The sequence below is a fragment of the Mustela nivalis genome, assembly GCF_964662115.1.
Source record: "Mustela nivalis genome assembly, chromosome: 8".
NCBI classification, from domain to species: Eukaryota; Metazoa; Chordata; class Mammalia; order Carnivora; family Mustelidae; genus Mustela; species Mustela nivalis.
Genome location: NC_139027.1, coordinates 65,545,150 through 65,568,353, shown reverse-complemented (window position 1 = coordinate 65,568,353; position 23,204 = coordinate 65,545,150). Strand labels below are relative to the sequence as shown.

Sequence of the window (23,204 nt, the reverse complement as noted above, 5' to 3'; positions counted from 1 at the left end):
TCTAAGTGCTAAATTTTTGTTTTTGTTTTGCAATTTTGACTATTCTGATTGTACTATGGTCTTAAATGTAGCTGCTTTGTATAAATGTATTTCACGTTTGCTGACTGAAGAGATTCAAGAATGTAAACTTTCCTGATCAATTTGTGTTTGCCATCTCAAAGAAAGCAGACCAGAATTTGATTTAATGATGTTTTAGGTCTCAGAGAGCTTGATTTTTCTTCCTAGTCATTTTGTTTATGAAATTCAGTATTTTGAATGGTCACAGTTTTAGTTACTGTGAAGAGAAGGTGACTAGTCTTTTTTGTCTGGCTTATGATAGTTAGGACCTTTGTAGGAGACAGTGGCTCTGCAGCGTTAGTGAGCTTTTGGAGTTGTTGGAGGGCTGTTGAAACATATACGGTTGTTTCCCTCTTCTGATTCAGTAGGTCTGGGGTGGGATTGAATGCTTTGCATTTTTAACAAGCTCCCAGGTGATGCTGCTGGTTTGGGGACCAAACTGAGAACTGTTCTAGGACAGTGGGCAGGTATGACTGCACTACTGTCAGGGAAAGGAAAACCGAACTCAAAGCCCTCATAGCTCTCTTTAGTTATTCTCTTCCCTGACTCTCTTGTCTAATTTCAGTTTGTCCTTTGATTTTCCTGCTTTTGTTCCCGTCTTGTGTATTCGAGTTACATTTGACATCTTGACTTGATACATGTGTGTTTCTAACCGTATTTCTTATTGTAGATAAGATTCAATCCAGATTCAATCCAGATTCTTACTACCTTTCACATTTCTGGCTGTAGTAACCTGACCTTAATACCTTTGTGTTCCTTTGCTCAATAGACTGCACTGATATTCTTGACCTTGCCTATTTACTCTTTAACGGTTTGGCAGCAGGACCTGTTTTAAAATTGCTTCTTGAAGACGTGAGAGCTATAGTTCAATTGTACTGTTTGCTTTTAAAGGTCTGGAACATGCAGCAAGAGGCTTCTATTGTTGTAGGGCAAGCAGGGCCCTTGTGGATTCTTCTCTCATTAGTATCATGAGAGTAGAGACTATCTCTTAGAGCCCAAGCACCACCATAACTGTCCTATAAAATTCTAGAATGCTTTTCACAGCAGGTGTGAGAGCCGATGTCTGTGGGTAGGAGATAACATCACCCTAACCCTGAACGATGGATGACACGGTGCTGTTGCTTTGGTGTAAGTCAGTCTGGGAAGCAGTCTGTCTTTCTACCATGGTTTGCTTTATAAAATCCTTTTCTCTGAATGTTCCTGAAATTATGCCCTATTCTGACCTATGGGTTAGAGGGCGCGAATAATTATTTTATGTTATAGCTAAAATTGTTTTGCGGGGATCAGTTTTGATAAGAGCTGGTGAACTTGATATTGGCATGCCATATGTTTTCAGTTTGGAATTTAACTGGAAACTCATTTAGATTTTAATATAAAGGGAAGAAGTACATATAGCTTGTATCAGCTGGATATCGCCTCAGGCTGCTGTGAGCAGAAAAAGCCTCAGTGAAAATGTCCTAAGCAGTAAGAATCGATCCCCACAGAACAAGAAGTCCAGAGGAAGGGAAGAAGGAAGACAGTCTATGTTGGTTAAGTTAGTAACTCCGTGATATTATTAAGAACGCTGACACTTTCCATCTTTACCTTCTCTTCTTCTGAGGATCTCTCCTGATTGCCCTCTAGCTCCATTGGATGAGACTCAATGATTTCTCATGAAGAAAGGGGATATATTTCTTCCTGTACATCTCTTTTTGATAACAAGACAAAACTTGCATGGAAACCCCCAGAAACTTCCCCCTCAGGTCCTATTGGTCAGGATTGGGGTCACATGCTTTTCTTAAACCCTCTGGCATGGAAAATGAAACCATTATCATGAGTCACTCTCCTGTGTTGGAGTGGGACTAAGTCTCCAAATACTTGGCTGCCTGTTAATTAAACAAATCTGGGTTCTATTAGCAAGGGAGGATGAGGCAATAATGCAGAAGAGTGCTGGTATCAAACCACAGGGTGAGAATGTTGGCTTATCTTTAAATAAAATCTAATACTTTGTTTCTGCCATAGTATTTTTAATACTTGCATTTAAGAACATTGCTTAAGTTAGATCAAGGAGTTAGTACCTTAGAGCAATGTTGAGTGTACTCAGAACTACAGACCATTTGAAAATTGTCTTGGGAGTAAGAATAATTCAAAGGCTCTCTGGATTCTTTGTTGTATTTTATCAAAGAAATTTGGGGAAATGCAAATCAGAGCATTATTTTGATTCTTTTTTTAAAGATTTTATTTATTTATTTGACAGAGAGCGATCACAAGTAGGCAGAGAGGCAGGCAGAGAGAGAGAGACAGAGAGAGAGAGAGGAGGAAGCAGGCTCCCTGCTGAGCAGAGAGCCCGATGCGGGACTCGATCCCAAGACCCTGAGATCATGACCTGAGCCGAAGGCAGCGGCTTAACCCCCTGAGCCACCCAGGTGCCCTATTTTGATGGTTTTGAAGCACTGCATACTATTGCATCATTTTTTTCTTAGTTCTTTTATATTTCCTCAGAAATACTACCAGACTAATTGTGTATCTTTTGACTGGAAAAAGTACAAAAATGCACTTGAGATTGATCAGTATTTTTTAGTCAGTTCTTTGACTGTGATGCCACACTGTATTTTTCAAGATGTTACCATTGGGGGAAAACTGAATAAAAGGTGCATGCATAACCTCTCTCTGTATTATTTCTTACAACTGCATGTGAATCTGCAAGTATCTTAAAATAAGTTTAATTAAAAAAAGTATTTAAACATCAAGGGGATTAGAATAATAAAGCTACTTTAATTTAGAGCAGATTGAAAATCCCATAGTCATCTGTGGATTAAGAAATGGAAGGTAAAAATTAAGACACATGCTGCTGATGTTGTGAGAATATACTAATAAGATATGAATAGAACACTGATTACCAGTCTACCTGCTTCTTAGGAAGATGTAGGTAATAAAGTAAATTCAACCAACACTTAAAATTACTTGCCATGAATTATAATTTGCATTGGGCTGAAGTTGGTACTGCCCTGGTTTATAGTTACTGGCCCAATATCTGGATAGAAGCTCCGAGAGCAGAGATTGTTTTCTTCATCTTTATATTCCTCCTGAGTGCTTAGCACTGTGCTTTTTCCAATGTAGTAAGCAGGACCCTTTTCAGCAGCATTTGCTGTAGCGTGAATGAAGCATATTAACATGCTGTTTAAATTAACAAAGTATTGTATATTTTGTTTTGGAAACTCTTTTCATCCTTAAGGGATACTTCTGAGAGCATGCTTTCATTATTAGGAGCTTAATGATTTCAGTGGTCTATCCTCAGACTGTAGATGATTACAGGGGGTGATAGTTTATATTAACTAATTTTAATTGCTGTATTATGGTCACTTTTAATGGGTAATACAAATAATTACTAAGAGAATTTCTAGACAAAACTGTGGTGTTTGGGTGGGGTTGATTGTTTAAAACAAGAAAAAGTAAAAAATATAATAATTAGATGATAGCTTAGAACATTTTTAAATGAACTGTTAATAAACTCATTTGTACTTTTTGATGAATTAGAATAGTGAGCAATAAATGTTTTCAGTAGAGTTCATATTCTTTTGTGTGGTCTTTGATTTTCAACAGGTGTATTACCTGACTGCTTAACAGATGGTTCGGATATGGTCAGTGACCTTGAACAGGAAGAGATGAAAATCCTGAGGGAAGTTCTTAGGTATCATTCTTTAATTATTTTTTGAATGAATCATTACTAATATTGTGACATGATCTGTGTATGTTTTCTACCCTCATAATATTATGAACTCGTGAAAGTAACTAAATTCTCTACTGAAAAACCATAAAAATGATGTATCATTGTATTTGTTTATAACTATGTATAACATTTTTTAATGCACAGAAAAAATGATTTTCAAGTGCCTCATACTATATCAGCCTAAATGGGAGGGGCTTCTTCCCGTCCCTTCATGGGAATAGGAAACCAGCCAGTAGACCCAGCCTGGTGACAAGACACTCTATGGCTTCTGGACCCTGGTGTTAGAAGTGGCTCATTCCAGGTGTCTAATAGCAGGAGGCTGGACATTCACATTCCACAGACGAAATAGCTGGCAGGGTGGCAGGTCACCTGCAAGGGAAAAGTAGGCAGTGGGAAGTGCGCATCCCAGACGATGTCTTGCTGGTCTCTTCTTTGCCCCACTTACATGATTCTCAGCCAAATGCCTGGCATGGAGTGTGCAGGCCACTAAAGGAGCATTTTTTTTTCCCCCTTGGGCCTGTCATCTCTTGACCCCTCTGGCAGTTTTGGAAGGGAGCAACAATTGCAGTACCTAATTTTAAAATCTCCTTTGAGAATGTAGAGGCTTAGGGCAGAAGGATACTTATAGCCATTGTGTCACCTGCAGAATCCGGCCTTCTCCTTTGGGATCCCTTCCTTTTTCTTCAATTCTAACCACACACATGACCGTCTTCTAGCGTCTGTAGTTCTACCCCTATCCACCTTGTTCTCAGCTTCAGAGCAGAAGGGAGGACAAGGCAGGATGGCGATTGGGAGGATGGGTCTAGTGGGGAACTATGGAAGGAGCTCCATGACTTAGTGCTTAATTCCAGGGGATCTAAGTAGTTGTGGGGATGGAGGCAGGTGTGCTGGTAAACCCAGCCTCTTCCAGCCAGATCCTATTTTCCACAGCAGGGGCAGATGGGAGCCTGAGACAATACAGAATGCTTTGAGTTTATAGGTTTGAAGAGTTAAGGAAATTGTTAATAGATTTAGAGGATTGGTAGTTTTGGCTTGAGCTGGTTGCTTTTGTTGGTTGATTGGTGGTCTGAAAATTAATCAGCATTTTACTTTTAGACTTTATTTTCTAAAGGCTTTTAAGGGGAATGTGCTCTGTAAAGTAGTAAAACTTTGTTATGAAAGAGAGTTGACTTGGCTATTTTCCTAAATCAGAGGCCCTCAGTGAGCAGTTTACAGCAACTGATAGAGCTTTGGCGTAATGATTTCAGGAGAGCTTTGTGATAACTCTGGTGCCCCTGGAAAAACTAAAATGAGGGGAGAGATGGGTCTTATCATTTTAAAGTGAGAGATCAGATTTGCCAATCAGATTTGGGTTTACGATTTCAAATCTGTAGGTCTTTGTTCAGCTAGGGGTCATTCACATTTCCAAAAGAAATGGGTGAACCTGTAGTTAGTGTTACTATATTATGCTGTGTGTGCCTATCATGTATCTCTTTCTCAGTTGATTCTAAGTTGCTTTAAGAAAAACCTGATTAGGGCGCCTGGGTGGCTCAGTGGGTTAAGCCGCTGCCTTCCGCTCAGGTCATGATCTCAGGGTCCTGGGATTGAGTCCCGTATTGGGCTCTCTGCTCAGCAGGGAACCTGCTTCCTCCTCTCTCTCTCTCTCTGCCTGCCTCTCTGCCTACTTGTGATCTCTCTCTGTCAAATAAATAAATAAAAAATCTTTAAAAAAAAAAAAAAGAAAAAGAAAAACCTGATTATTTCCATCTTGGTTTCCAAGATTCCTTGCACATGTTGTGAGCTTAGTTTAGCATGTTGCTTGTTGGTTCTTTGACCAACAAGAAAATTTACTTCTCTACCTTATTTTTGTATATTTCAGAAAATCGAAAGAGGAATATGACCAGGAAGAAGAAAGGAAGAGAAAAAAGCAGGTGCCCACAGCACATATTTAGTATAACAACAGAAGTATTTCATTGCCGTTATCCTTTGTTTTTTAAGCAAACTTGCCCAACATAGGGCCCAAACTCATGACCCCCAGACCAAGAGTCACACACTGTACTGAACAAGCAGCCAGATGCCCCTCATCGCTCTCATCTCTTTGGTTTACACGTAGGTTTTGCTGCTTATGTGGAACTACACGGTTCCTCAGAGTATCATATTCTTTTAGCAGTTCTAGGCATTTGTGTGCGACTTTATAACCATATTCACTTTATAACCCACACAGCAACCTACCTTTTAAGTACCCAATAAACACTGAGATTAGCTACCAAAAACTGTAATATCATTCATGTTATTCATATCATTCATATTATTCCTTATAAAAATTCCCCTTAATTTTATGAATACGAGACAGTTGAGAATAATATTTTCCTTTCTCCCTCTCCTTGATTCCTTTACTGTTTTGAAACAGCTACTGTAGTTATCCTTGAGGGCCCCCTGCAGACTTTAACGTGATCAGCCTCAAGTAGAATGAGTCAGTTATGATAATCCCTGGCATATTGTTCTGCCATTTAGAACTATTTCCATAAAGTGCCTAATCTTTCCTAAGGACAAATTAAACATGTATCCGGCTGAGGTGAAGGAAGCTAGTAATTATTCCTTCCTCTCTTCCTGTGTTTTCCCAAATTTCTCTGAAGGGAAAGGGAAACAATATGAACTGTCTCTTGGTCACTCGAAAGTCATTTTCCTTTTCTCCCTTCAGTCACTGTGGTACATCCTTGTATCATGCACTGTCTTTGAAAAGCCTCATTGTACTGCAAGGTGCCCCATGAAGAGCAGAAGGAATAGAGATGATTTAGCTTAAGAGGTGATTTATGTATCTTTAAGTAAATCTCCTTTTAGTAAATCGAGGTGCAATTGATAGGTGCTATATTTTTTAACGTAAGAGAATAGAACAGGGATGACTAGGTGGCTCAGTTGGTTAAGCATCGCTCAAGTCATGATCCCAGGATCCTGGGATCAAGACCCACGTTGGGCTCCTTGCTTGGTGGGGAGCCTGCTTCACCCTCTGCCTGCTGCTCCCCTGCTTGTGCTCTCTCTGTCACAAATAAGTAAATAAAATTTTAAAAAAATTTTTTATTTATTTGTGTGTGAGAGAGAGAGAATGAGAGGAGAGAGGTCAGTGGGAGAAGCAGACTTCCTGCCGAGTGGGGAGCCCAATGCCGGACTTGATCCTGGGACTCCAGGATCATGACCTGAGCTGAAGGCAGTCACTCAACTAACTGAGCCACCCAGGTGCCCCCATATAAAATCGTTTTAGAGTATAGAAGAGATATTAACTCAAAACTGCTGTCAGAAGACATTACTGTTAACTCTCTGGTTTATAAGCAAACTATATTTGACTTCTTAAATAATACTATGTTCTGGGTGTTATATGTATGGTTTTTTAAAAGACTTTTAAAAAAGACATTATTATAGAAATTTTCGAACACACAAGAGTAGAGCTGATAGTATGGTAAAGAATCGTCCTGTGTCTTTTACCCAGCATATAGGGTAGGGGTATATGACATGAGTTATCTAATAAGCTACATGTGATTAGATTTTCCTCTGTTTTTAAGAAAAACAAATTATCAGTTTACTTAGTTTTCCCCAAGATTTAAATGATTTATTTGGTTTAAATATACTATCCCATTTTAGAAATGGAAATAAACCCATTTGTGGCTTCTTCAGGCGTAGCATGGTGTAGTGGTATATAGATTATTTTAAGTGGAAAAGGACCTTATAATTCAGTGGATTTCTTTCTCTATTTGAGTATTTTTCCTCAAGGTCACATGAGTAGTAAGGGTGAAGCCTGGGTTTGAACCTAACTTCTTGTTAAGTCCAGGGTCCTGTAAATATACTACTTACTTATTCTTAGCAGTGCATGATTTGAAATGAGAATGTTTATCTACCTCAAAAAATTAAAGATAACAAAATGCTGGAAAGTTCTTAAAAACTTTGGAAAATCTCCTGTTCATTGTCTATTTAGTGGACAATATATTTTTTAAAAGTAACGTCTTTGGATCCCTTAAATAGTGAATTAGTCAAAATTAATCTAAAAAACTTTTTAAAATTTTATCATGTATTATGGATTCCTGAAGATCTCAGAGGCTAAAACAGAAGAGCCTCCCGTGCATGCTAATGAAACTGCAAAAATGAAGAATTCCCAAGGGGATGGTGAACATGTTACACACCCACCCTCAGGTAAGGTTGAACTTTCTTTAACAAGATGGATATATAAACATTATAAAGAGTGCATTACTTTTTCATACCTACCTGAATAACTCATATATACCTTTCTCATATATACCTGAATTAACCTTCAAAACCCCTGGGAGGGAGTGTTGGATGGCCATTGGTATTTAAAATTCTTTTTTAATTTAGCTATGGCGGGTGGAGGTAGGAAATACTCAGCTGACAGAGAGGGTGTAGTCTCCAGATTTCTAAGTGAAGCCTGGAACCCAGACCAAGGAGTGAAATCCCTTGAGGGAGTCACCAGCCTTTGTGCCATGGCCAAAGCCTCCAAGATATGTTCATGTCGTGTTTGTGTTCTCTTCCATGACCACAGTTATATAGTGTTTGTGAGTTAGAAGCAGAACTTGAAAGGTAAATCATTTTCCTAATGAATTAAAGCATAACTAGGAAACAAGAAGTAGCCAGTTTATCCAGATGTTTCATCAGGAAATACTGAAACTAAAATTGATGAGAATCCTTGTGGAAAATGTTAGTGGATGAATTTGTACAATATATGGCAAATCCATTTTCAATTCTTTCTGATTTTCTTTATAAGAAAACAAGTAACTCTGAAACAGAACTTGAGTCATGATTTGAGTTCATGTTGTCACGCATTTCTCTGGTTTTAAATAAATGTCCTTTTCTCATTTAAAAAAAGCCACACCCATTAGATATGATCCTTATTTTTATGTTTATTATTTTTCTTTTAGAAGAAATTCCAGGAAGCTGAGTGACATGTCCAAAACCACCGAGCTTTTATTTATTTATTTATTATTTTATTTATTTATTTGACAGAGAGATCACAGGTAGGCAGAAAGGCAGGCAGAGAGAAAGGGGGAAGCAGGCTCCCCGCTGAGCAGAGAGCCCAATGTGGGGCTTGATCCGAGGACCCTGAGATCATGACCTGAGCCAAAGGCAGAGGCTTAACCCACTGAGCCACCCAGGCGCCCCACCACTGAGATTTTAAGTGGTAAAAATGTAACTTACTTTGGTCTTCTGCCTTCTAATCTTGTGTTCTTTTATGTTTTAGTTTTGAAGAGATTTTATAATTGAGATAAGATGAGCTTGATGTTTTCCCATTGATTTTAAGGAACTGTACTGACTTGATAAAACAATGGGGCATATGAAACAGAAGCAGGTTTATGAAATTACCTTCCTGCTTTCTTCCTAGCAAATGTAACCATTTTTCTTTTTTCATGATCAGATTTTAGGTAGAATAACTTCATTTGAATTCTATTTATGAAAGCATCTCCTTTTTTTGTCTGAGCTTTAATTTGCTGGCTCAAACTTAACTTTCTGTTTTGTACAGACCTAAATACACACTTTTCAGTCTTGTGTCTGACGTAATCTGAATACATTTGCTTTGTCTAGTTCCTTATCTATTAAGTCAACCACATAAAACTCAGGTATGCAAATAGGTGGTACAGAACATATAGCAGATAATTTCTAGAGTAATGACTTCAGTTTTCAAAACTATTCTATATTTAAAAAAAGAGTATATCTGATATTCCAGGAAATCATTTCATGCACATTGGTAGAAGTCCATTTTGAAGACCTAATTTGGGAAGAATCAAAATGGAGTCTGATTTCTTTTTTAATTCCTTTTTTTTTTTCATGTGTTTCCTTGGTTCCTGCTAGAAATGGATATCATCTGTTCTCAGACTGGTTCAAAGAGTTGCCAGAGATAAGATGATCTTTCTTTAAGCTTTCTGGTTGTCTGATTGTCTCTTCCTAGAAATCAGCGAAGCTTAAGTATTTTGGTTTCAAGTAGTTTCCTCTCTAGATGTGAGTGAGAATATACAGGTTGTTCATAGCTAATAAATTCCAGGTAAGAACTATCCAGAACAGGTTCATGAATTGAACATAAATGCTTATGTGCCTGGGATTCCCCCTCCTCAGAAATAAATGGAATTGTCCCTTTTTCTGCTGTGTGCTTCTGTATCTGGGGGCTAAGCCTACCTCTATGTAAAGTCACCATCAGTAAGAATGGTATATTTTTTTTATTTTTTATTTTTTTTAAAGATTTTATTTATTTATTTGATAGAGAGAGATCACAAGTAGGCAGAGAGAGAGAGAGAGAGAGAGAGGAGGAAGCAGGCTCCCTGCTGAGCAGAGAGCCCGATGCGGGACTCGATCCCAGGACCCTGAGATGATGACCTGAACCGAAGGCAGCGGCTTAACCCACTGAGCCACCCAGGCGCCCCAAGAATGGCATATTTAACTCTTGCTGGTAGAGACCAACTTGCTTGAGTGTGTCTTTTTTTTTTTTTTTTAAATATTTTATTTATTTATTTGATAGGCAGAGATCACAAGTAGGCAGAGAGGCAGGCAGAGCAAGAAGAGAGGAGGAAGCAGGCCCCCTGCTGATCAGAGCCCGATGTGAGGCTTGATCCCAAGACCCTGGGATCATGACCTGAGCCAAAGGCAGAGAGGTTTTAACCCACTGAGCCACCCAGGCGCCCCACTTGGGTGTGTCTTTATTTCTAAGTTCTGTAGCTCCCTGTCTACGCTGGTTGGAGGTTAGTTACAGCCTCATCTCTTCTACAGAGACTTTTACTGTCCAAGAGCCTGAAGACCATTTCTTCTTCCAGCCTCCCTGGCACTGCCACCAGTGCATTCACTCCATGCTGAAGCAGTGGTTCTCTGGCAAATATTTTGCTCATGCAGTTTTATTTCCGGTTTCACTTTGCTACCAAGATTTTTAAACATTTCGAGGCATGTTTATTATGTTCACCCATCCTTGTTTTAGTTCTTGCTATCATTTTTATCTGATGCTTTTCTTGTTTCACTCTGCTTTCATAGTTCAGGTACTTAAACCGAAAATGTTTTATCTTAAATCGCCTGGTCTTATAATAAAAAATGGCTCAGAAAAGCAATTATCATGTTAATCTTGTCTTTTAGCAGTCACCAAAAAACTGGAGAATAGTCAGTGCTCTGTTATGTCTGCTTCTAAGTTCTACTTAACTTTAAAATCCTTGCATTTTCTTACAGCGTTAGTAGGTTTATTAAGGTTTTTAGTATGTATTACAAACAAAAATTAATGATATTCTTGGCACTTACTTGTCCAGTCCAAAAACTGTAGCTTTAACTTCATTGTTCTGAAAATATACAGGGTCATTTACAGTTTCTTCTATAAGCAGAAGTTTGGCACCAGTTACATGGCCAGTGAGGGATTTTAGTGTCCTGTTTTTTTAGCTTATGTGGCAATATTTTAATATATTACAATACTATATTTAATATAGTATAGTAATAGTATAGTATTGTATAGTAATAGTATATTTAATATAGTATAGTAATACTATATTTAATATAGTATAGTGTGGTTCTAATCTTTAGATAAGAATTATACTTCTTGTAGCTGTTGTGACAAATAGCTGGAGCTTTGGAATTTGTTGAAATGTCCTTATTCATGAGTAACAGTAGTTCAAGCTCCTTGAGGACAGAGACCACGTTTATTGTTCTCATTCAGTGCTTGAAATATAGACATGGATTGAATCAGTGTGTGTTGATTTAAAGTGAGGGGGTGGGGAGTGAGAAAAAAAAAACACACTAGGCATTTTGGTGAATGAATATATGATATTGCTTATAATATACTAATTGGTATCTATCTAATTACTGCCAGAAGTTAAAGTGCATTTTGCTAATCAGTCAGTACAACCTTCGGCAAGAAAGCTGGAAATGCTGCCCGAAACTTCCTCCTTCCCACAAAAAGGCCTGAAGATCCCTGGCTTAGAACATGCAAGCATTGAAGGACCAATAGCAGTAAGTAAAACACATTACTCTGTAAGAACTATGAACAGAATGACAAAGTACTAGGAACAATGTAAACAGCCATACACTGGGCTTTTGTTATTATCTTGAACTCAAATTTTGAGTTGAACCAGCCAGTGGTTATCTGTGCTACTTATTATGTGAACTTGAATTTAAATAGTTCCTTTTCTATTTGACGCAGAATTTATCAACACTTGGAACAGAAGAGCTCCGACAGCGAGAGCGCTACCTCAAGCAGAAGAGAGATAAGTTGATGTCCATGAGAAAGGATATGAGGACTAAGCAGATACAAAATTCTGAGCAGAAAGGAAAACCTGCTGGGGTGGTAGAGGTATGGCTGGCTTTAGTGTTTCAAACTTTGCAGATTTAGAGGTGGAATTGTCAAAATCAGAATGTGTGCAAGACAGCATTGATAATGTTGCTTGTAGATGCAGTCATAGTTACGCCCCCGCTAGTATAGCACCTGTTGTTTTTTCTGGCAGTGAGGTGGCTATGATATGAGGATTTTGAGATCGAAATGATAGAGGTTTCATTATACATTTTTTTCTTTACTTACCCTGCTGTGAGTGCTTGAGGGTCAGCAGTGTATTTTACCTAAGCCCTCTGAAGTATTTTATCCACAAAGCAGCAACAGTACCCTCGCCACCATCTCCAAGAGGCTTTCTTCCCTGAGAGATTTTTGCTAAGAAGAGATAGAGGGAACCCAGTGCATATGTGGCTTTTACATTTTTATTTACTGAAAATGCTCTTTGAGGCAGTGTGTTGGGAATTTTAGACAAATGAACCCATCTTATACTACAGCCAATTTTTTTGTTTTTTTGTTTTGTTTTGTTTTGTTTTTAAGGAAATGACAGAGAAACCAGAAATGACAGCAGAGGAGAAGCAAACATTACTAAAGAGGAGATTGCTTGCAGAAAAACTTAAAGAAGAAGTTATTAATAAGTAATTTTAAAAACAATTTAGCAAAACAGAAGTTCAAATTTTCTTAAAAATAAATTATTTAATCCTTAAACTGAGCCTGTTAGTTTCAAATACTTGTGTTTGTAAATGCAAATATAAGCTCATTCTTAATACTTAAACTTTTGAGGCAAAGGGTGGTGGGGAAGGCAGCTACTTGGGCTGAGGGTATAGAGAACTGATAGTGCATTTATTCATTCCAGCTTGGTTTTTGTTTGGGCTAAGCACTGTGCAGGTGTGGGGGATACAGTCATCAAATAGATCACCAGAGACCCTGCCTTCACTGGGCTAGAATTGGCCTGCAGAGCCAAGTGTACAAAGGGAAAAGTGCAGTATTATAAGCAGGGCTGGCCAAGCCTCCTTGAGAAAGCCATGCTTTAGCTGATGGGAAGGCTAGTTACAGGGAGAAATGGGAAGGAACAACTCGGGTCCTGTTGCAGGAAAGGAGGAAGCAGCTAGGAGGAGCAGGCAGTATGATGAGTATGCACAGAATGAAGGCAGAAGGCTGGCCTATGAAGTTGGAGATAGGTGGGGGACTGATTTGCAGGGCCTTGTAGGGAATGTGAGGATTTTAAATTTTATTATGGCAGGAGGAAGTCACTGAAAAGTTTTAAAGCAGAAAAGTTACATCATAATGTTCACTTAAAAAAAGTGTAGGTGTGGTTGGAGAGTGGGTGAGTTAGAATCGTTGTGGGTATACCAAGTATAAGGAAATCCAATCAAAAGACCTGTTATCCTGGGCAGGAGCAAACAGCACTTGGAAAATGGATGTGAAGGATGTTAAAAATACTCGCTCTTTATAGAAAAGCTACCATTAAAAAAAGATAATGGGAACCATTGAATACTGAGGGAAATGCAGCCATGGGTATAGGGCTTTTTTATGTGAAGGGGTCCTAGATGGTTTTCTGTGGTTGGCTGCTTACAGAGAACCAGAATAGGGGGAGATACCCTTCTTTCAGAAAACTTCCTGTATTGTCTTCCAGCAAGTACCCTCTTTTCTAGTTATGGGTTGCTCCTGAGGTTTAATTAATTGTGTCTTATCTCTTTAAATCTACAGTTACAAACTTTTAGAAAGGGATACCAAAAATTTGTTTAGCCCATCTTCAACCTGCAGAGAAAAACCAGCATTACTTTACATTTGTCACATTTCATTACTTTAGATGGACAAGAAGAAAAACTAGTGATTAAAACACAGAAATCTGTTTCATGTAACTTTTTATTAAAAATAGTTTTTATAGTGGATACATGTTTACAGATATAATTTTAAGAGAACCTCAGGCATACAAATGTGGGCTCTGGCTTGGTTCACTGAGTGAAGATAGAATATAAAAATCCTGATCTGCCTGAGGGTAGTCATTAAGACGGCAGCTAACATGTGGAAATTGAATAGTTATTCTTTCAAGGGATATTGTAAGCCCTGTTTTCATATCATTGTGGGTGAGCATATGTACCATGAAAACTGTTATCCTCTAGGTCAACAAAAGATTCACATTTCTGTGATAAGGTTCCTAAGATGATAATGATCTAAAGGTTTGACTCGTAATTCTTCAGAAACTCTTCATAAGATATAAAGATAATAATTCCTACTGGAACTTTAAAATTACTTAACCAGGAAGAGTCAAAAGAGTAAATAGGGAAATGCTTTAGGCCTGGGCTGCTTAGATGACAAGAGGAAATTAAGAGCTAAAAGTAAAAGGGGCTTCACAGAATTTGCTTGGAAAAAACCGTATTCAGATGGTAACTGTACTGATCTCAGTTTAAATTATCCTGAATCACTTGCCTTATAAAGTGGAAGGTCTTTTTCATTATGTGTACTTTTAATCAAAGAGTTGAGACTAGCCCCACACTGTGATGTTTTGGTGCTGGGACTTCATTTGCCCAAGGCACACCTTCTGTAAGTAAAATCAGTAATTCTTAAAGTGCAGTCAATCTTTGTTTGTTTAGAATTATTTCATTCGGATTGGTGTAGGACTTAGTGGTTTATAATAAATATCTATGGATAACTTATTGGCTTTTAAAAGATACTATAAAATGGACAAATCTCAAAATGGAGTTAACTTATATTTACAACAAACCAAACAAAAGCAACAATCATAGAATTACAGGGTCACATTTTAATTCCCGAATTTTACAGTTCAGCATTAATATCACCACATGTATACAAATGGTGTAAAACAAGTACAGTGGTATTTTTAATACAAAATAAACATCTGTTTTATGGAAAAACTATACTTCATATCTACACAGACAGCCCATCTTTTCCAAACAATAGCCAAAATTAAAATAAACTACAAAAATCTCCAAAACAGGGGGAACTGCTTCAGTTTAAGCTATTCCAGGAAAAATGGACCCATAACACATTACAAGGGTGATCTGAAGATTGCAGCTGGAATTCCTGTTTTTAGGTTGTTTTCCCCAATGTATGAAATTTAGTTTGGGGGATGTTTTTCTTACTTCAGCTTGATCTCAGATCACAGATGAGCAAACTAACATTAAAATATTTACAGTTAACTTGCTGTTCTAAAAATAAAACCTCTTAACTGTTCACCTCAACTTATCTTAAATTCATTTACGTACATGGAATGTGCTTTTATTCTTTAAAAAAAGCAGCTTTCATATTACACCCTTGTTTGTTTATGGAAAAACTTCATGTGCTGCATACTGACTTTGACACTGAAGTAACTTCTCGGATCAAAATGGCCTCTAGATATTAAATGCCACTTAATTCAGCACTGATTTTTGTATGTGAGTTTATAAATTATACTTTAAACCTTGCCTGCAGCTTTGGAGAGAGACAACTTTATGAGCGAAGCAGAAAGTGATGTCAAAGTATCTTGCACAAAAGATTGTATGTACTACTAGGAGACATTTGGAAACGTTCTGTTAATCCACTCCCAAGTTTCTAGAGAAGATCATTTTGAAATACTACTGTACTGATTCTTGGCATCAGTTATCTCTAAAAGTGCTGTAAAGTTATATTAACAAGACTGTCCATTTTGAATCCAGCTTGTTTGTTTTCCTCAAAATACACACTGAAAATTCCTGGTGTAGAAAACTCAACATGTACTGTAACACAAGAGTATACTTCCCTTCAAATACCTATAAGGCTGAATTTGTTAAATCTTCAAAAAATGGTCCCAACAGCATAACTTCATTTTTATGATAGTTGAATTTGGTTTTCATAAAAATTTTTTTTTTAAAAAGAGGCAACTGATTAAAAGAACAACATGGCCAGCACCATTATACAAGTAATGTTATTGGGTTTGTAACTAAAGTTTTGTAATCATTTCTAGATCGGATACCCCCCTGGAGCAACCCTGCATTTAATATAATTCTATCAACCTTGTTCCCTCCCCAAGCCATCCCCAAACCTGAAAGTTTCCTCAGGAAGAAGCTATCTCCCAGGTTCTGGTTACTAACCTTATTTTTTTTTTTTTTTTTTTTTTTTTGACAGCCTAAAAGGCAAACTTCTTAATTACTAGCAAGCAATCAAGTTCCTGGGAAGCCTGGTTTTTTACAGAACTAAACTCTCCTAGCTGATATACTGAGTATCTTTAGCTACTCCTTGTATATTTGTAAGTTCAAGTGAGAAAGCTTTCTGATTCAGATTTTCAGCTCATTGAACAGTTGCAGCATTTTAGTAAGACCACACATTGAGGGTCCCTATTAAATACTTTATGAACCAAGACGAGGTCTTTTCCTGGGAGATGTTTCTTCTTCTTCATCTTCTTCTTCATCATCTGGGTAATCCACTAAACCAACCAAACTTCCCTATTAAACAATAAAAAGAATTTTTTAACATATGTAACTTAAGGAAAAAAAAACTTATTAATATAATCACTTTTAAAGACATCACAAATTTTCAAAACTATCTAATGTATATCTCAGATATATCTGAATTTGATAAAGGAACTACTTGAAAATTATGAACACTTGGTACCACTGGTGGCACTCTAAGTTACCCTCAACTTTTCTATTTAGCTCCTCGATTTTTAACAATACCTCATAATTCAATTCAATTTAGCAAAATTTCACTATGGAAAAATATATCTCCAAACAGCAAGACTCACAAATCATGAGCTGGAAGGGTCATGGGAATGAACTGGTTCATTTCTCCATGTTTAAACTAGAGAGTGTAGTCAGTCGATGGTAGGAAGCCTCCTTTTGTCTCTATACTTCACATGTGTAGTATTTCATTACTAAGTACATACCATTGTTTTCATTATGCTTTTGATAATAATAAACAAATGAAATTGTCCCTAAAACTAACAACTAAAAAATTTAGAGCTACCTCTAACCAAAAGGAAAGTAAGGATGAAGTAATTCAGGTGTTTGGCCTTCTATGAGTCATGGAACCCTTTAAAAATCCTATTAAAGTTCTGGACACTACCCAGGAAATTAAATGTCCTCAGGTTTGCAATCATTTTGAATCCACCCCATGAAGTTTATACATAGGTCCCACAGCTTAAGAGCATTACTGTGAACAATGGATTTAGTGCAAACCCTTCAGACCGCAAGGGGATAAACAAAACTAAAATAACTCATATTTCAAAGCTAAGCAGCTTCATATATAAAAAACCCAGACATTTGGCAGGAACACTTTGCCAATATATAACTGAATCACTGTAATATCAACAAAGGCCAGTAAGCAGCTTGAAACTGTTATCAGAAACCCTGGGAATGAAAAATCAAACTTATTTATACCATATAAACTTACGTGAGAATCCTGCTTTCTCAGCTTAGTAACACACAAGTCTTAGGTTTGATAAGCAAAAGGCAGTATGGCTAAACTGGTAAAAAAGTATTGATTGTATTGTAGTCTGCCTGACGATTTAGTATCTCTATGCTTCATTTTCCTTATCTGTAAAATTACTCTAATAGTATTTAGGGGCGCGGGTGGCTCAGTGGGTTAAAGCCTCTGCCTTCGGCTCAGGTCATGATCCCAGGGTCCCGCATCCGGCTCTCTGCTCATCAGGGAGTCTGCTTCTCCCTCTCCCTCTGCCTGCCTCTCTGCCTACTTGTGATCTCTGTCAAATAAATAAAATCTTTAAAAAAAAATAGCATTTAGTCCTCAGTGAACTATTCTGAAAATAAAATGAAAATAAAACATAAAAAACACAGTGCTTGGTATGTAGTTAGTGTTCAATAATTGCTATTATCTGCTATTACTAGTATTATTCTTGTTCATTCGGTTTCTAAGCCAAACAAGTTAGACGGGAGGAGACAGAAGATGTAATTACCTTCAAAAAGGCACCAGTCTGATATTCACAAAGATGAAAAATTACCAAGGGAAGTTTTAATCATGCTTAAGATTACAGATTATATATCATAATGTACAAACATTTTAGCTTCCACTGGGTAACATTTAAAATGACTTTTTCAAAAAAAAAAAAAAAAAGACTTTTTCCTTAAGATTAGTAAATATTCTATCCGATACACTTAGCCACACAATTTAATATCAATTTTATCTCTCATTTATATATATATATATATCCCATAAACAAACTCCTATACATTAAAACAATCATTTTTATTGAAAATAAAAATATAATATGTTAAATATTAGAGGTTAAAAAGCCTGTGGCCCAGAGATGCACCCTGTAAAGAATCTGACAGATTCCAGACTTAATATACAAACATAAACATACTTGTTTTAAAATAAATATCAGATTGCAATTAGACCACTTAATCCAATTACCCTTTAAGAAAAATTTCCAATATGAAGGAAGGGATGAAAACAAATGATAATGATTAATAAATACCTATGAGGACACAATGACATTTTTTCTGAACCAAACCAATGAACTAAAAAACTGTAAGTTAGGAAACTATTAATATAATTAATCATATTAAAAAATCCGAGGAGAGAGAATTCAACAATTATCCTCTACTCAAAAAATAAAGGACAGATCTTCCATAAGTAGGATTAATAAAATTTTTAAAAATCATCAGCAAAAGTGCTGGTTTTTATCTTATTTTGATAGCTTTAGTTTCTTTCTTTCTTTCTTTTTTTTTTTTTTTTAAAGATTTTTATTTGTTTATTTGACAGAGTGAGAGAGCACAAGCAGGCAGAGCAGCAGAGGGACAGGGAGAAGCAGGCCCCCCACTGAGCAGGGAGCCCGATGCAGGGCTCGATCCTAGGACCCTGGGATCATGGCCTGAGCTGAAGGCAGTAGCTCAACCAACCGAGCCACCCAGGTACCCCTATAGCTTTGATTTCTTGATCTCACCTAACTGCACTGGCTACAACCCCAGAACAATCGTTAAATAACAGCAATCACATTGGTATCCCATCTTGTTCCCAACTTTGGAGGGAACACTTCTAATATGTCCTTAAGTATTTAGCTAGCTTTTGGTACTGGCCATATATACTGTGTTAAGGAACTATCCACATATTTCCATTTTACTAAGTAAATTTAGTAACTAATCAAAACTGTAAATACATATTCTATATAGAAATATGCATGTATATAAAATATTTTGTGTAGAAAGTTACAATTGTTTTAACTGCAAAAAGCTGGAAACAACTTTAAAATGCATCAAGAGGGTTACTTATAAATTAAAGTATATCACACTGTGGAATTCTATGGAGGAAGTTCTTTATGTTCTAATACGGAAAGCTCACCCAGGTTAGTTTGTTAAGTGAAAAAGCAAGATCCAGAGTTCTCTTCTATTAATCTGTGGCAAAAGAAGTGTTTGTTTTAGCACCCACTAATGGTTTCTGATTATGACTTTGTAAGTATTTTTCTTTTTTTTTTTGTTAAGTATTCTTGTTCAAGGAAAATGTGCATATTTTACAGCTCTGTAAGTTAAAAAAAAATCCTTATAATTTCATTAGTAGCTAATGTCTCACCAGCCTTGAAAACTACCAAGTTTTCAAAGAATGCATTTTAATAGCGTATTAGAGCTTTAAAATGCCTTAACAAGGAAAATAGACAAGTGCACACCTGATCTATTTAATTTTAAGAACCAATCAATTCAACTGTGGCAATCAACAGATAGTGAATTTCAAACTTTTATCATAATCTAGAGTGACAAGCTATTTATTTTCCAAGAGCAATCACTGTTTTCTTCTTGACCCCTCCAAAATGTGGTACAAATGTATTCAGTAATCTGCTGTTAGTGTCAAAAAGGGTAAAAATTGTGTTAGTGCTTGTACTTGATATTGCTAAGTCGTAAGTAAAAAATTATCTTGGAAGCATAATGCATTAAGAACCCTAAGAAATAACCCAGAAAACAGAACAAAAAGAGGGAAAAAAAAAGAGTAATAGGAGAGAAAAATTATGAAAATTTTAAGATCAATACAGAGGGCCCAATCTCGAAACAGTAAGTTACTGTAAAATAGTATGTTTCCAAACTGAAGGACATGATTGTTTAGCTACTTCCAAGAAAATAATAAAAACTCACACACAAAGGATCAGAAATAAGAATGTCTTTGGATTTCTTGGCAGCAATAACTTCTAAGTTTTAAAAGAAAATGATTTCCTATTTGGTTCTACATTCAGTTAAAACTGGCCATCAAGCAGGACGGAATCAACACATTTTCATAGATGCAGGGGCTCAAATTTAACCTCTCCTGGGATTCTTTTCTCAGAAAACAATTATTAAAGGATGTGCTCCATTGAAATGGGATGGTAAATCAAGAAAGAGTACAAAGACATAAGACCCAGAAACAATACAAGAGCTGTGCAGCAAGTCTACAGAGCAAAGGATCTAGGTCGGAACCAGACTGGAGATATCAAAGAGAACACAGAAACTAACCTGAAAGGTACTGAAAGAATTAACAACAGGCACCTAACTACTAAAACAAATGATAAAATGGTGCCAATTTTTACTCTAGAAAGAGAAAAGTTATCCAGAAACATGCAGTATAGAAAAAAGACCAGGAAAAAAGTCGTGTATAAAGAATATTTATGTTGTCATTATAGGTATAAAATTATCAAATGTTATTTAAGCCAAAAATTGTGACACAGGGAAAAAGCAGTAAGGACTGGTTAAGGAGTGTTTACATGTTCAATTCCCAGCTATCGTAAAAAGAATTTAATGAATTAGGTCTAAACTTGATGAAACAATATCTAATATTAACATTACATTTAAGAAATAGAAGAAACAGGTACAAGAAGAAGAGTTCTAAGCTAACTCTGGAGAAGAATAGAGGACTGACTTTTCTCAACATTTTAATATTATTTTGACTTTTGAAAGTAAGTGCATGTATTGCTTTGATTTGAGAAAGAAAACCTAGTATATACTGATAAAGTGCAAACAGTGTTCTAAGCTCTTTACGTTTATTAAATAATTTAATATGTACAAGCCTATAAAGTAGATGCTATTTTACCCTTGTTTAAAATAAAAAATAAGGTCCTGAGAGATGTAATAACTTACTCAAGGTCAAATAGCCTAGAAAGAGGCAGAGCCAAGATACGAACCTGAACAATTTAACTTCACATCAGATATTGTTAATATAGTGAAACAAATATTACACCAGATTTTTTTTTTTTTAAAGATTTTATTTGTTTATTTGACAGAGAGAGATCATAAGTAGGCAGAGAGGCAGGCAGAGAGAGGGGAGGAGGCAGGCTCCCTGCTGAGCAGAGAGCCCGATGCAGGACTTGATCCCAGGACCCTGAGATCATGACCTGAGCCAAATGCAGCGGCTTAACCCACTGAGCCACCCAGGCACCCTACACCAGATTTTTTAATCAAGAAGTGAAAATTTTAAAATTTCTAGTTAGAAAGAGCTTACCTCAATACGACAGTGAATAAAGACTACATTTTTGTGAAAGAAGAAACTCAAATTGTATTTTGTGTTCAAACTGAGAAGCATCCCTTCACATTAGGTTTTTTACTCCTATGGCACTGCCGCTTCTACCCTTATGTTAACAGTTGTCTCAGATTTATGCCTTTTTATTTTAAGCCACTTCTTTTTGGGGAAAAGGATGGTTACACAGAATAACAGTATAAGTGAAAGAAGAAAATTTTATATAAAATTTAAACTTGTTTAAAGGTGCCTGGGTGGCTCAGTCGGTTAAGCATCATCTGCCTTCAGCTTAGGTCATGATCTCAGGGTCCTGGGACTAATCCCTGTGCTGGGCTCCCTGCTCATGGGGGAGCCTCTCCCTCTTCCCCTCCCCCCACCTGCTTGTGCTCTCTCTCCCAAACAGATAAATAAAATCTTAAAAAAAAAAAATTAAACTTGTTTATATAAAAAAGTAATGAATGCTATGCAAATGACAAAAAGGCTAATATCCTTATAACTAAAGATTCACTCATATTAAGAAAAACACAACCCAATTTTAAAAAGGCAAGACCATGAAAAGACAACTTGCAGAAGAGCAAATTCAAAAGGCTAATAGTCAACATCAGCTAACAAAGGACACACAACTGGGAATGAGAGGTATACGTTCTCCACTACCTAATGGACAAGGATTAAAAATAACTATAGTAACACTGGCAAAGCTGCAGTGAGTCAAGCACACTCACAATGGTTATGGTAACATAAACTGGTAGAAACTTCCTAAGGGTATTTCAAATATGTATGAAAATATTCTTCTACTCATCGATTCAAGAAAATAACTTAAAATGCAACACCATCAACAGTCCTATCAATGAAACATCAGAATCAACTCCAGTGCTCCAAAAGATAACTGGGTAGATTTCTTACAAATATTATCATATAGCTAAATAAAATGAAATTTTGTAGTCATCAACAGTGTTTTAGTAACACAGAAAAATTTTTTTAAGAAATAAATGAAAATAGTATACAAAACTGTTTATAGAAAGACCTCAATTACGTGTCAGATAAACCCATATACCTGAAGAATGAATCAAATGGTATTAGCAGTCATGTTCTCTAATGATAGTGTGTATAACTTTTCTTCTCTTTAACTTTTTTTCTTCTTTGAAATTACTTTTTTAATCCAAATTTTCTTTAGTAAACACGAGATAATTTTAAAGATGGGAAAAGCAAAGTTCGTGTATAGAATAATTTCACATACCTTTGTGGCTGTTACTGATGTGGCCAAGTTTGTAGTTTTGGAAGAGGATCCATTAGAGCTTGCTGGTGGTGTCTGAGCCACTACAGATTTACTGTTTGTTCCATTAGCAGCACTGGCAGAATGGGAGAAAGTAAATTTGAAGCCACTTGATGATGTCCTTTTGGGAAGGTTTTCCTTGTCTTCACTTTCTTTTGCTAAAAAGAAAGTAAAATTTTTCATCTTTTCCAGTAAATATTCCTAATAAGCAAAGTAACTGAAAATAACAATAACTTAAAAACTTCAATGACCAGGGACGTCTGGGTGGCTCAGCTGGTTAAGCAGCTGCCTTCGGCTCAGGTCATGATCCCAGCGTCCTGGGATCAAGTCCCACATCGGGCTCCTTGCTCAGCCGGGAGCCTGCTTCTCCCTCTGCCTCTGCTTACCACTCTGTCCGCTTGTGCTCACTCTTGCTCCTCTCTCTCTTACAAATAAATAAATAAAATCTTTAAAAAAAAAAAAAACTTCAATGACCAGAATCAGCTATC

At 36.7% G+C, this 23,204-nt stretch overlaps 2 protein-coding genes across 3 annotated transcripts in view; one reads left to right on the top strand and one right to left on the bottom strand.

The window, feature by feature from the left end:
- Positions 1 to 12,740, top strand: part of CFAP36 (cilia and flagella associated protein 36) — a 31,452-nt gene extending 18,712 nt beyond the window's left edge. The window contains exons 5-10 of the mRNA XM_082743621.1: positions 3,640 to 3,727; positions 5,625 to 5,676; positions 7,825 to 7,927; positions 11,580 to 11,719; positions 11,910 to 12,059; positions 12,573 to 12,740. Of these exons, the coding sequence (XP_082599747.1) occupies positions 3,640 to 3,727; positions 5,625 to 5,676; positions 7,825 to 7,927; positions 11,580 to 11,719; positions 11,910 to 12,059; positions 12,573 to 12,674 (635 nt within the window). The 3' untranslated portion in view covers positions 12,675 to 12,740. The remainder of the gene's footprint in view (positions 1 to 3,639; positions 3,728 to 5,624; positions 5,677 to 7,824; positions 7,928 to 11,579; positions 11,720 to 11,909; positions 12,060 to 12,572) is intronic.
- A 2,039-nt stretch (positions 12,741 to 14,779) lies between these two features.
- Positions 14,780 to 23,204, bottom strand: part of PPP4R3B (protein phosphatase 4 regulatory subunit 3B) — a 69,486-nt gene continuing 61,061 nt past the window's right edge. For both annotated transcript variants that reach the window (XM_082743577.1, XM_082743578.1), the window contains exons 15-16: positions 22,681 to 22,874; positions 14,780 to 16,456 (exon numbers count right to left, since the gene is read on the bottom strand). In XM_082743577.1, coding sequence (XP_082599703.1) covers positions 16,361 to 16,456; positions 22,681 to 22,874 — 290 coding nt within the window. In that variant the 3' untranslated portion in view covers positions 14,780 to 16,360. The remainder of the gene's footprint in view (positions 16,457 to 22,680; positions 22,875 to 23,204) is intronic.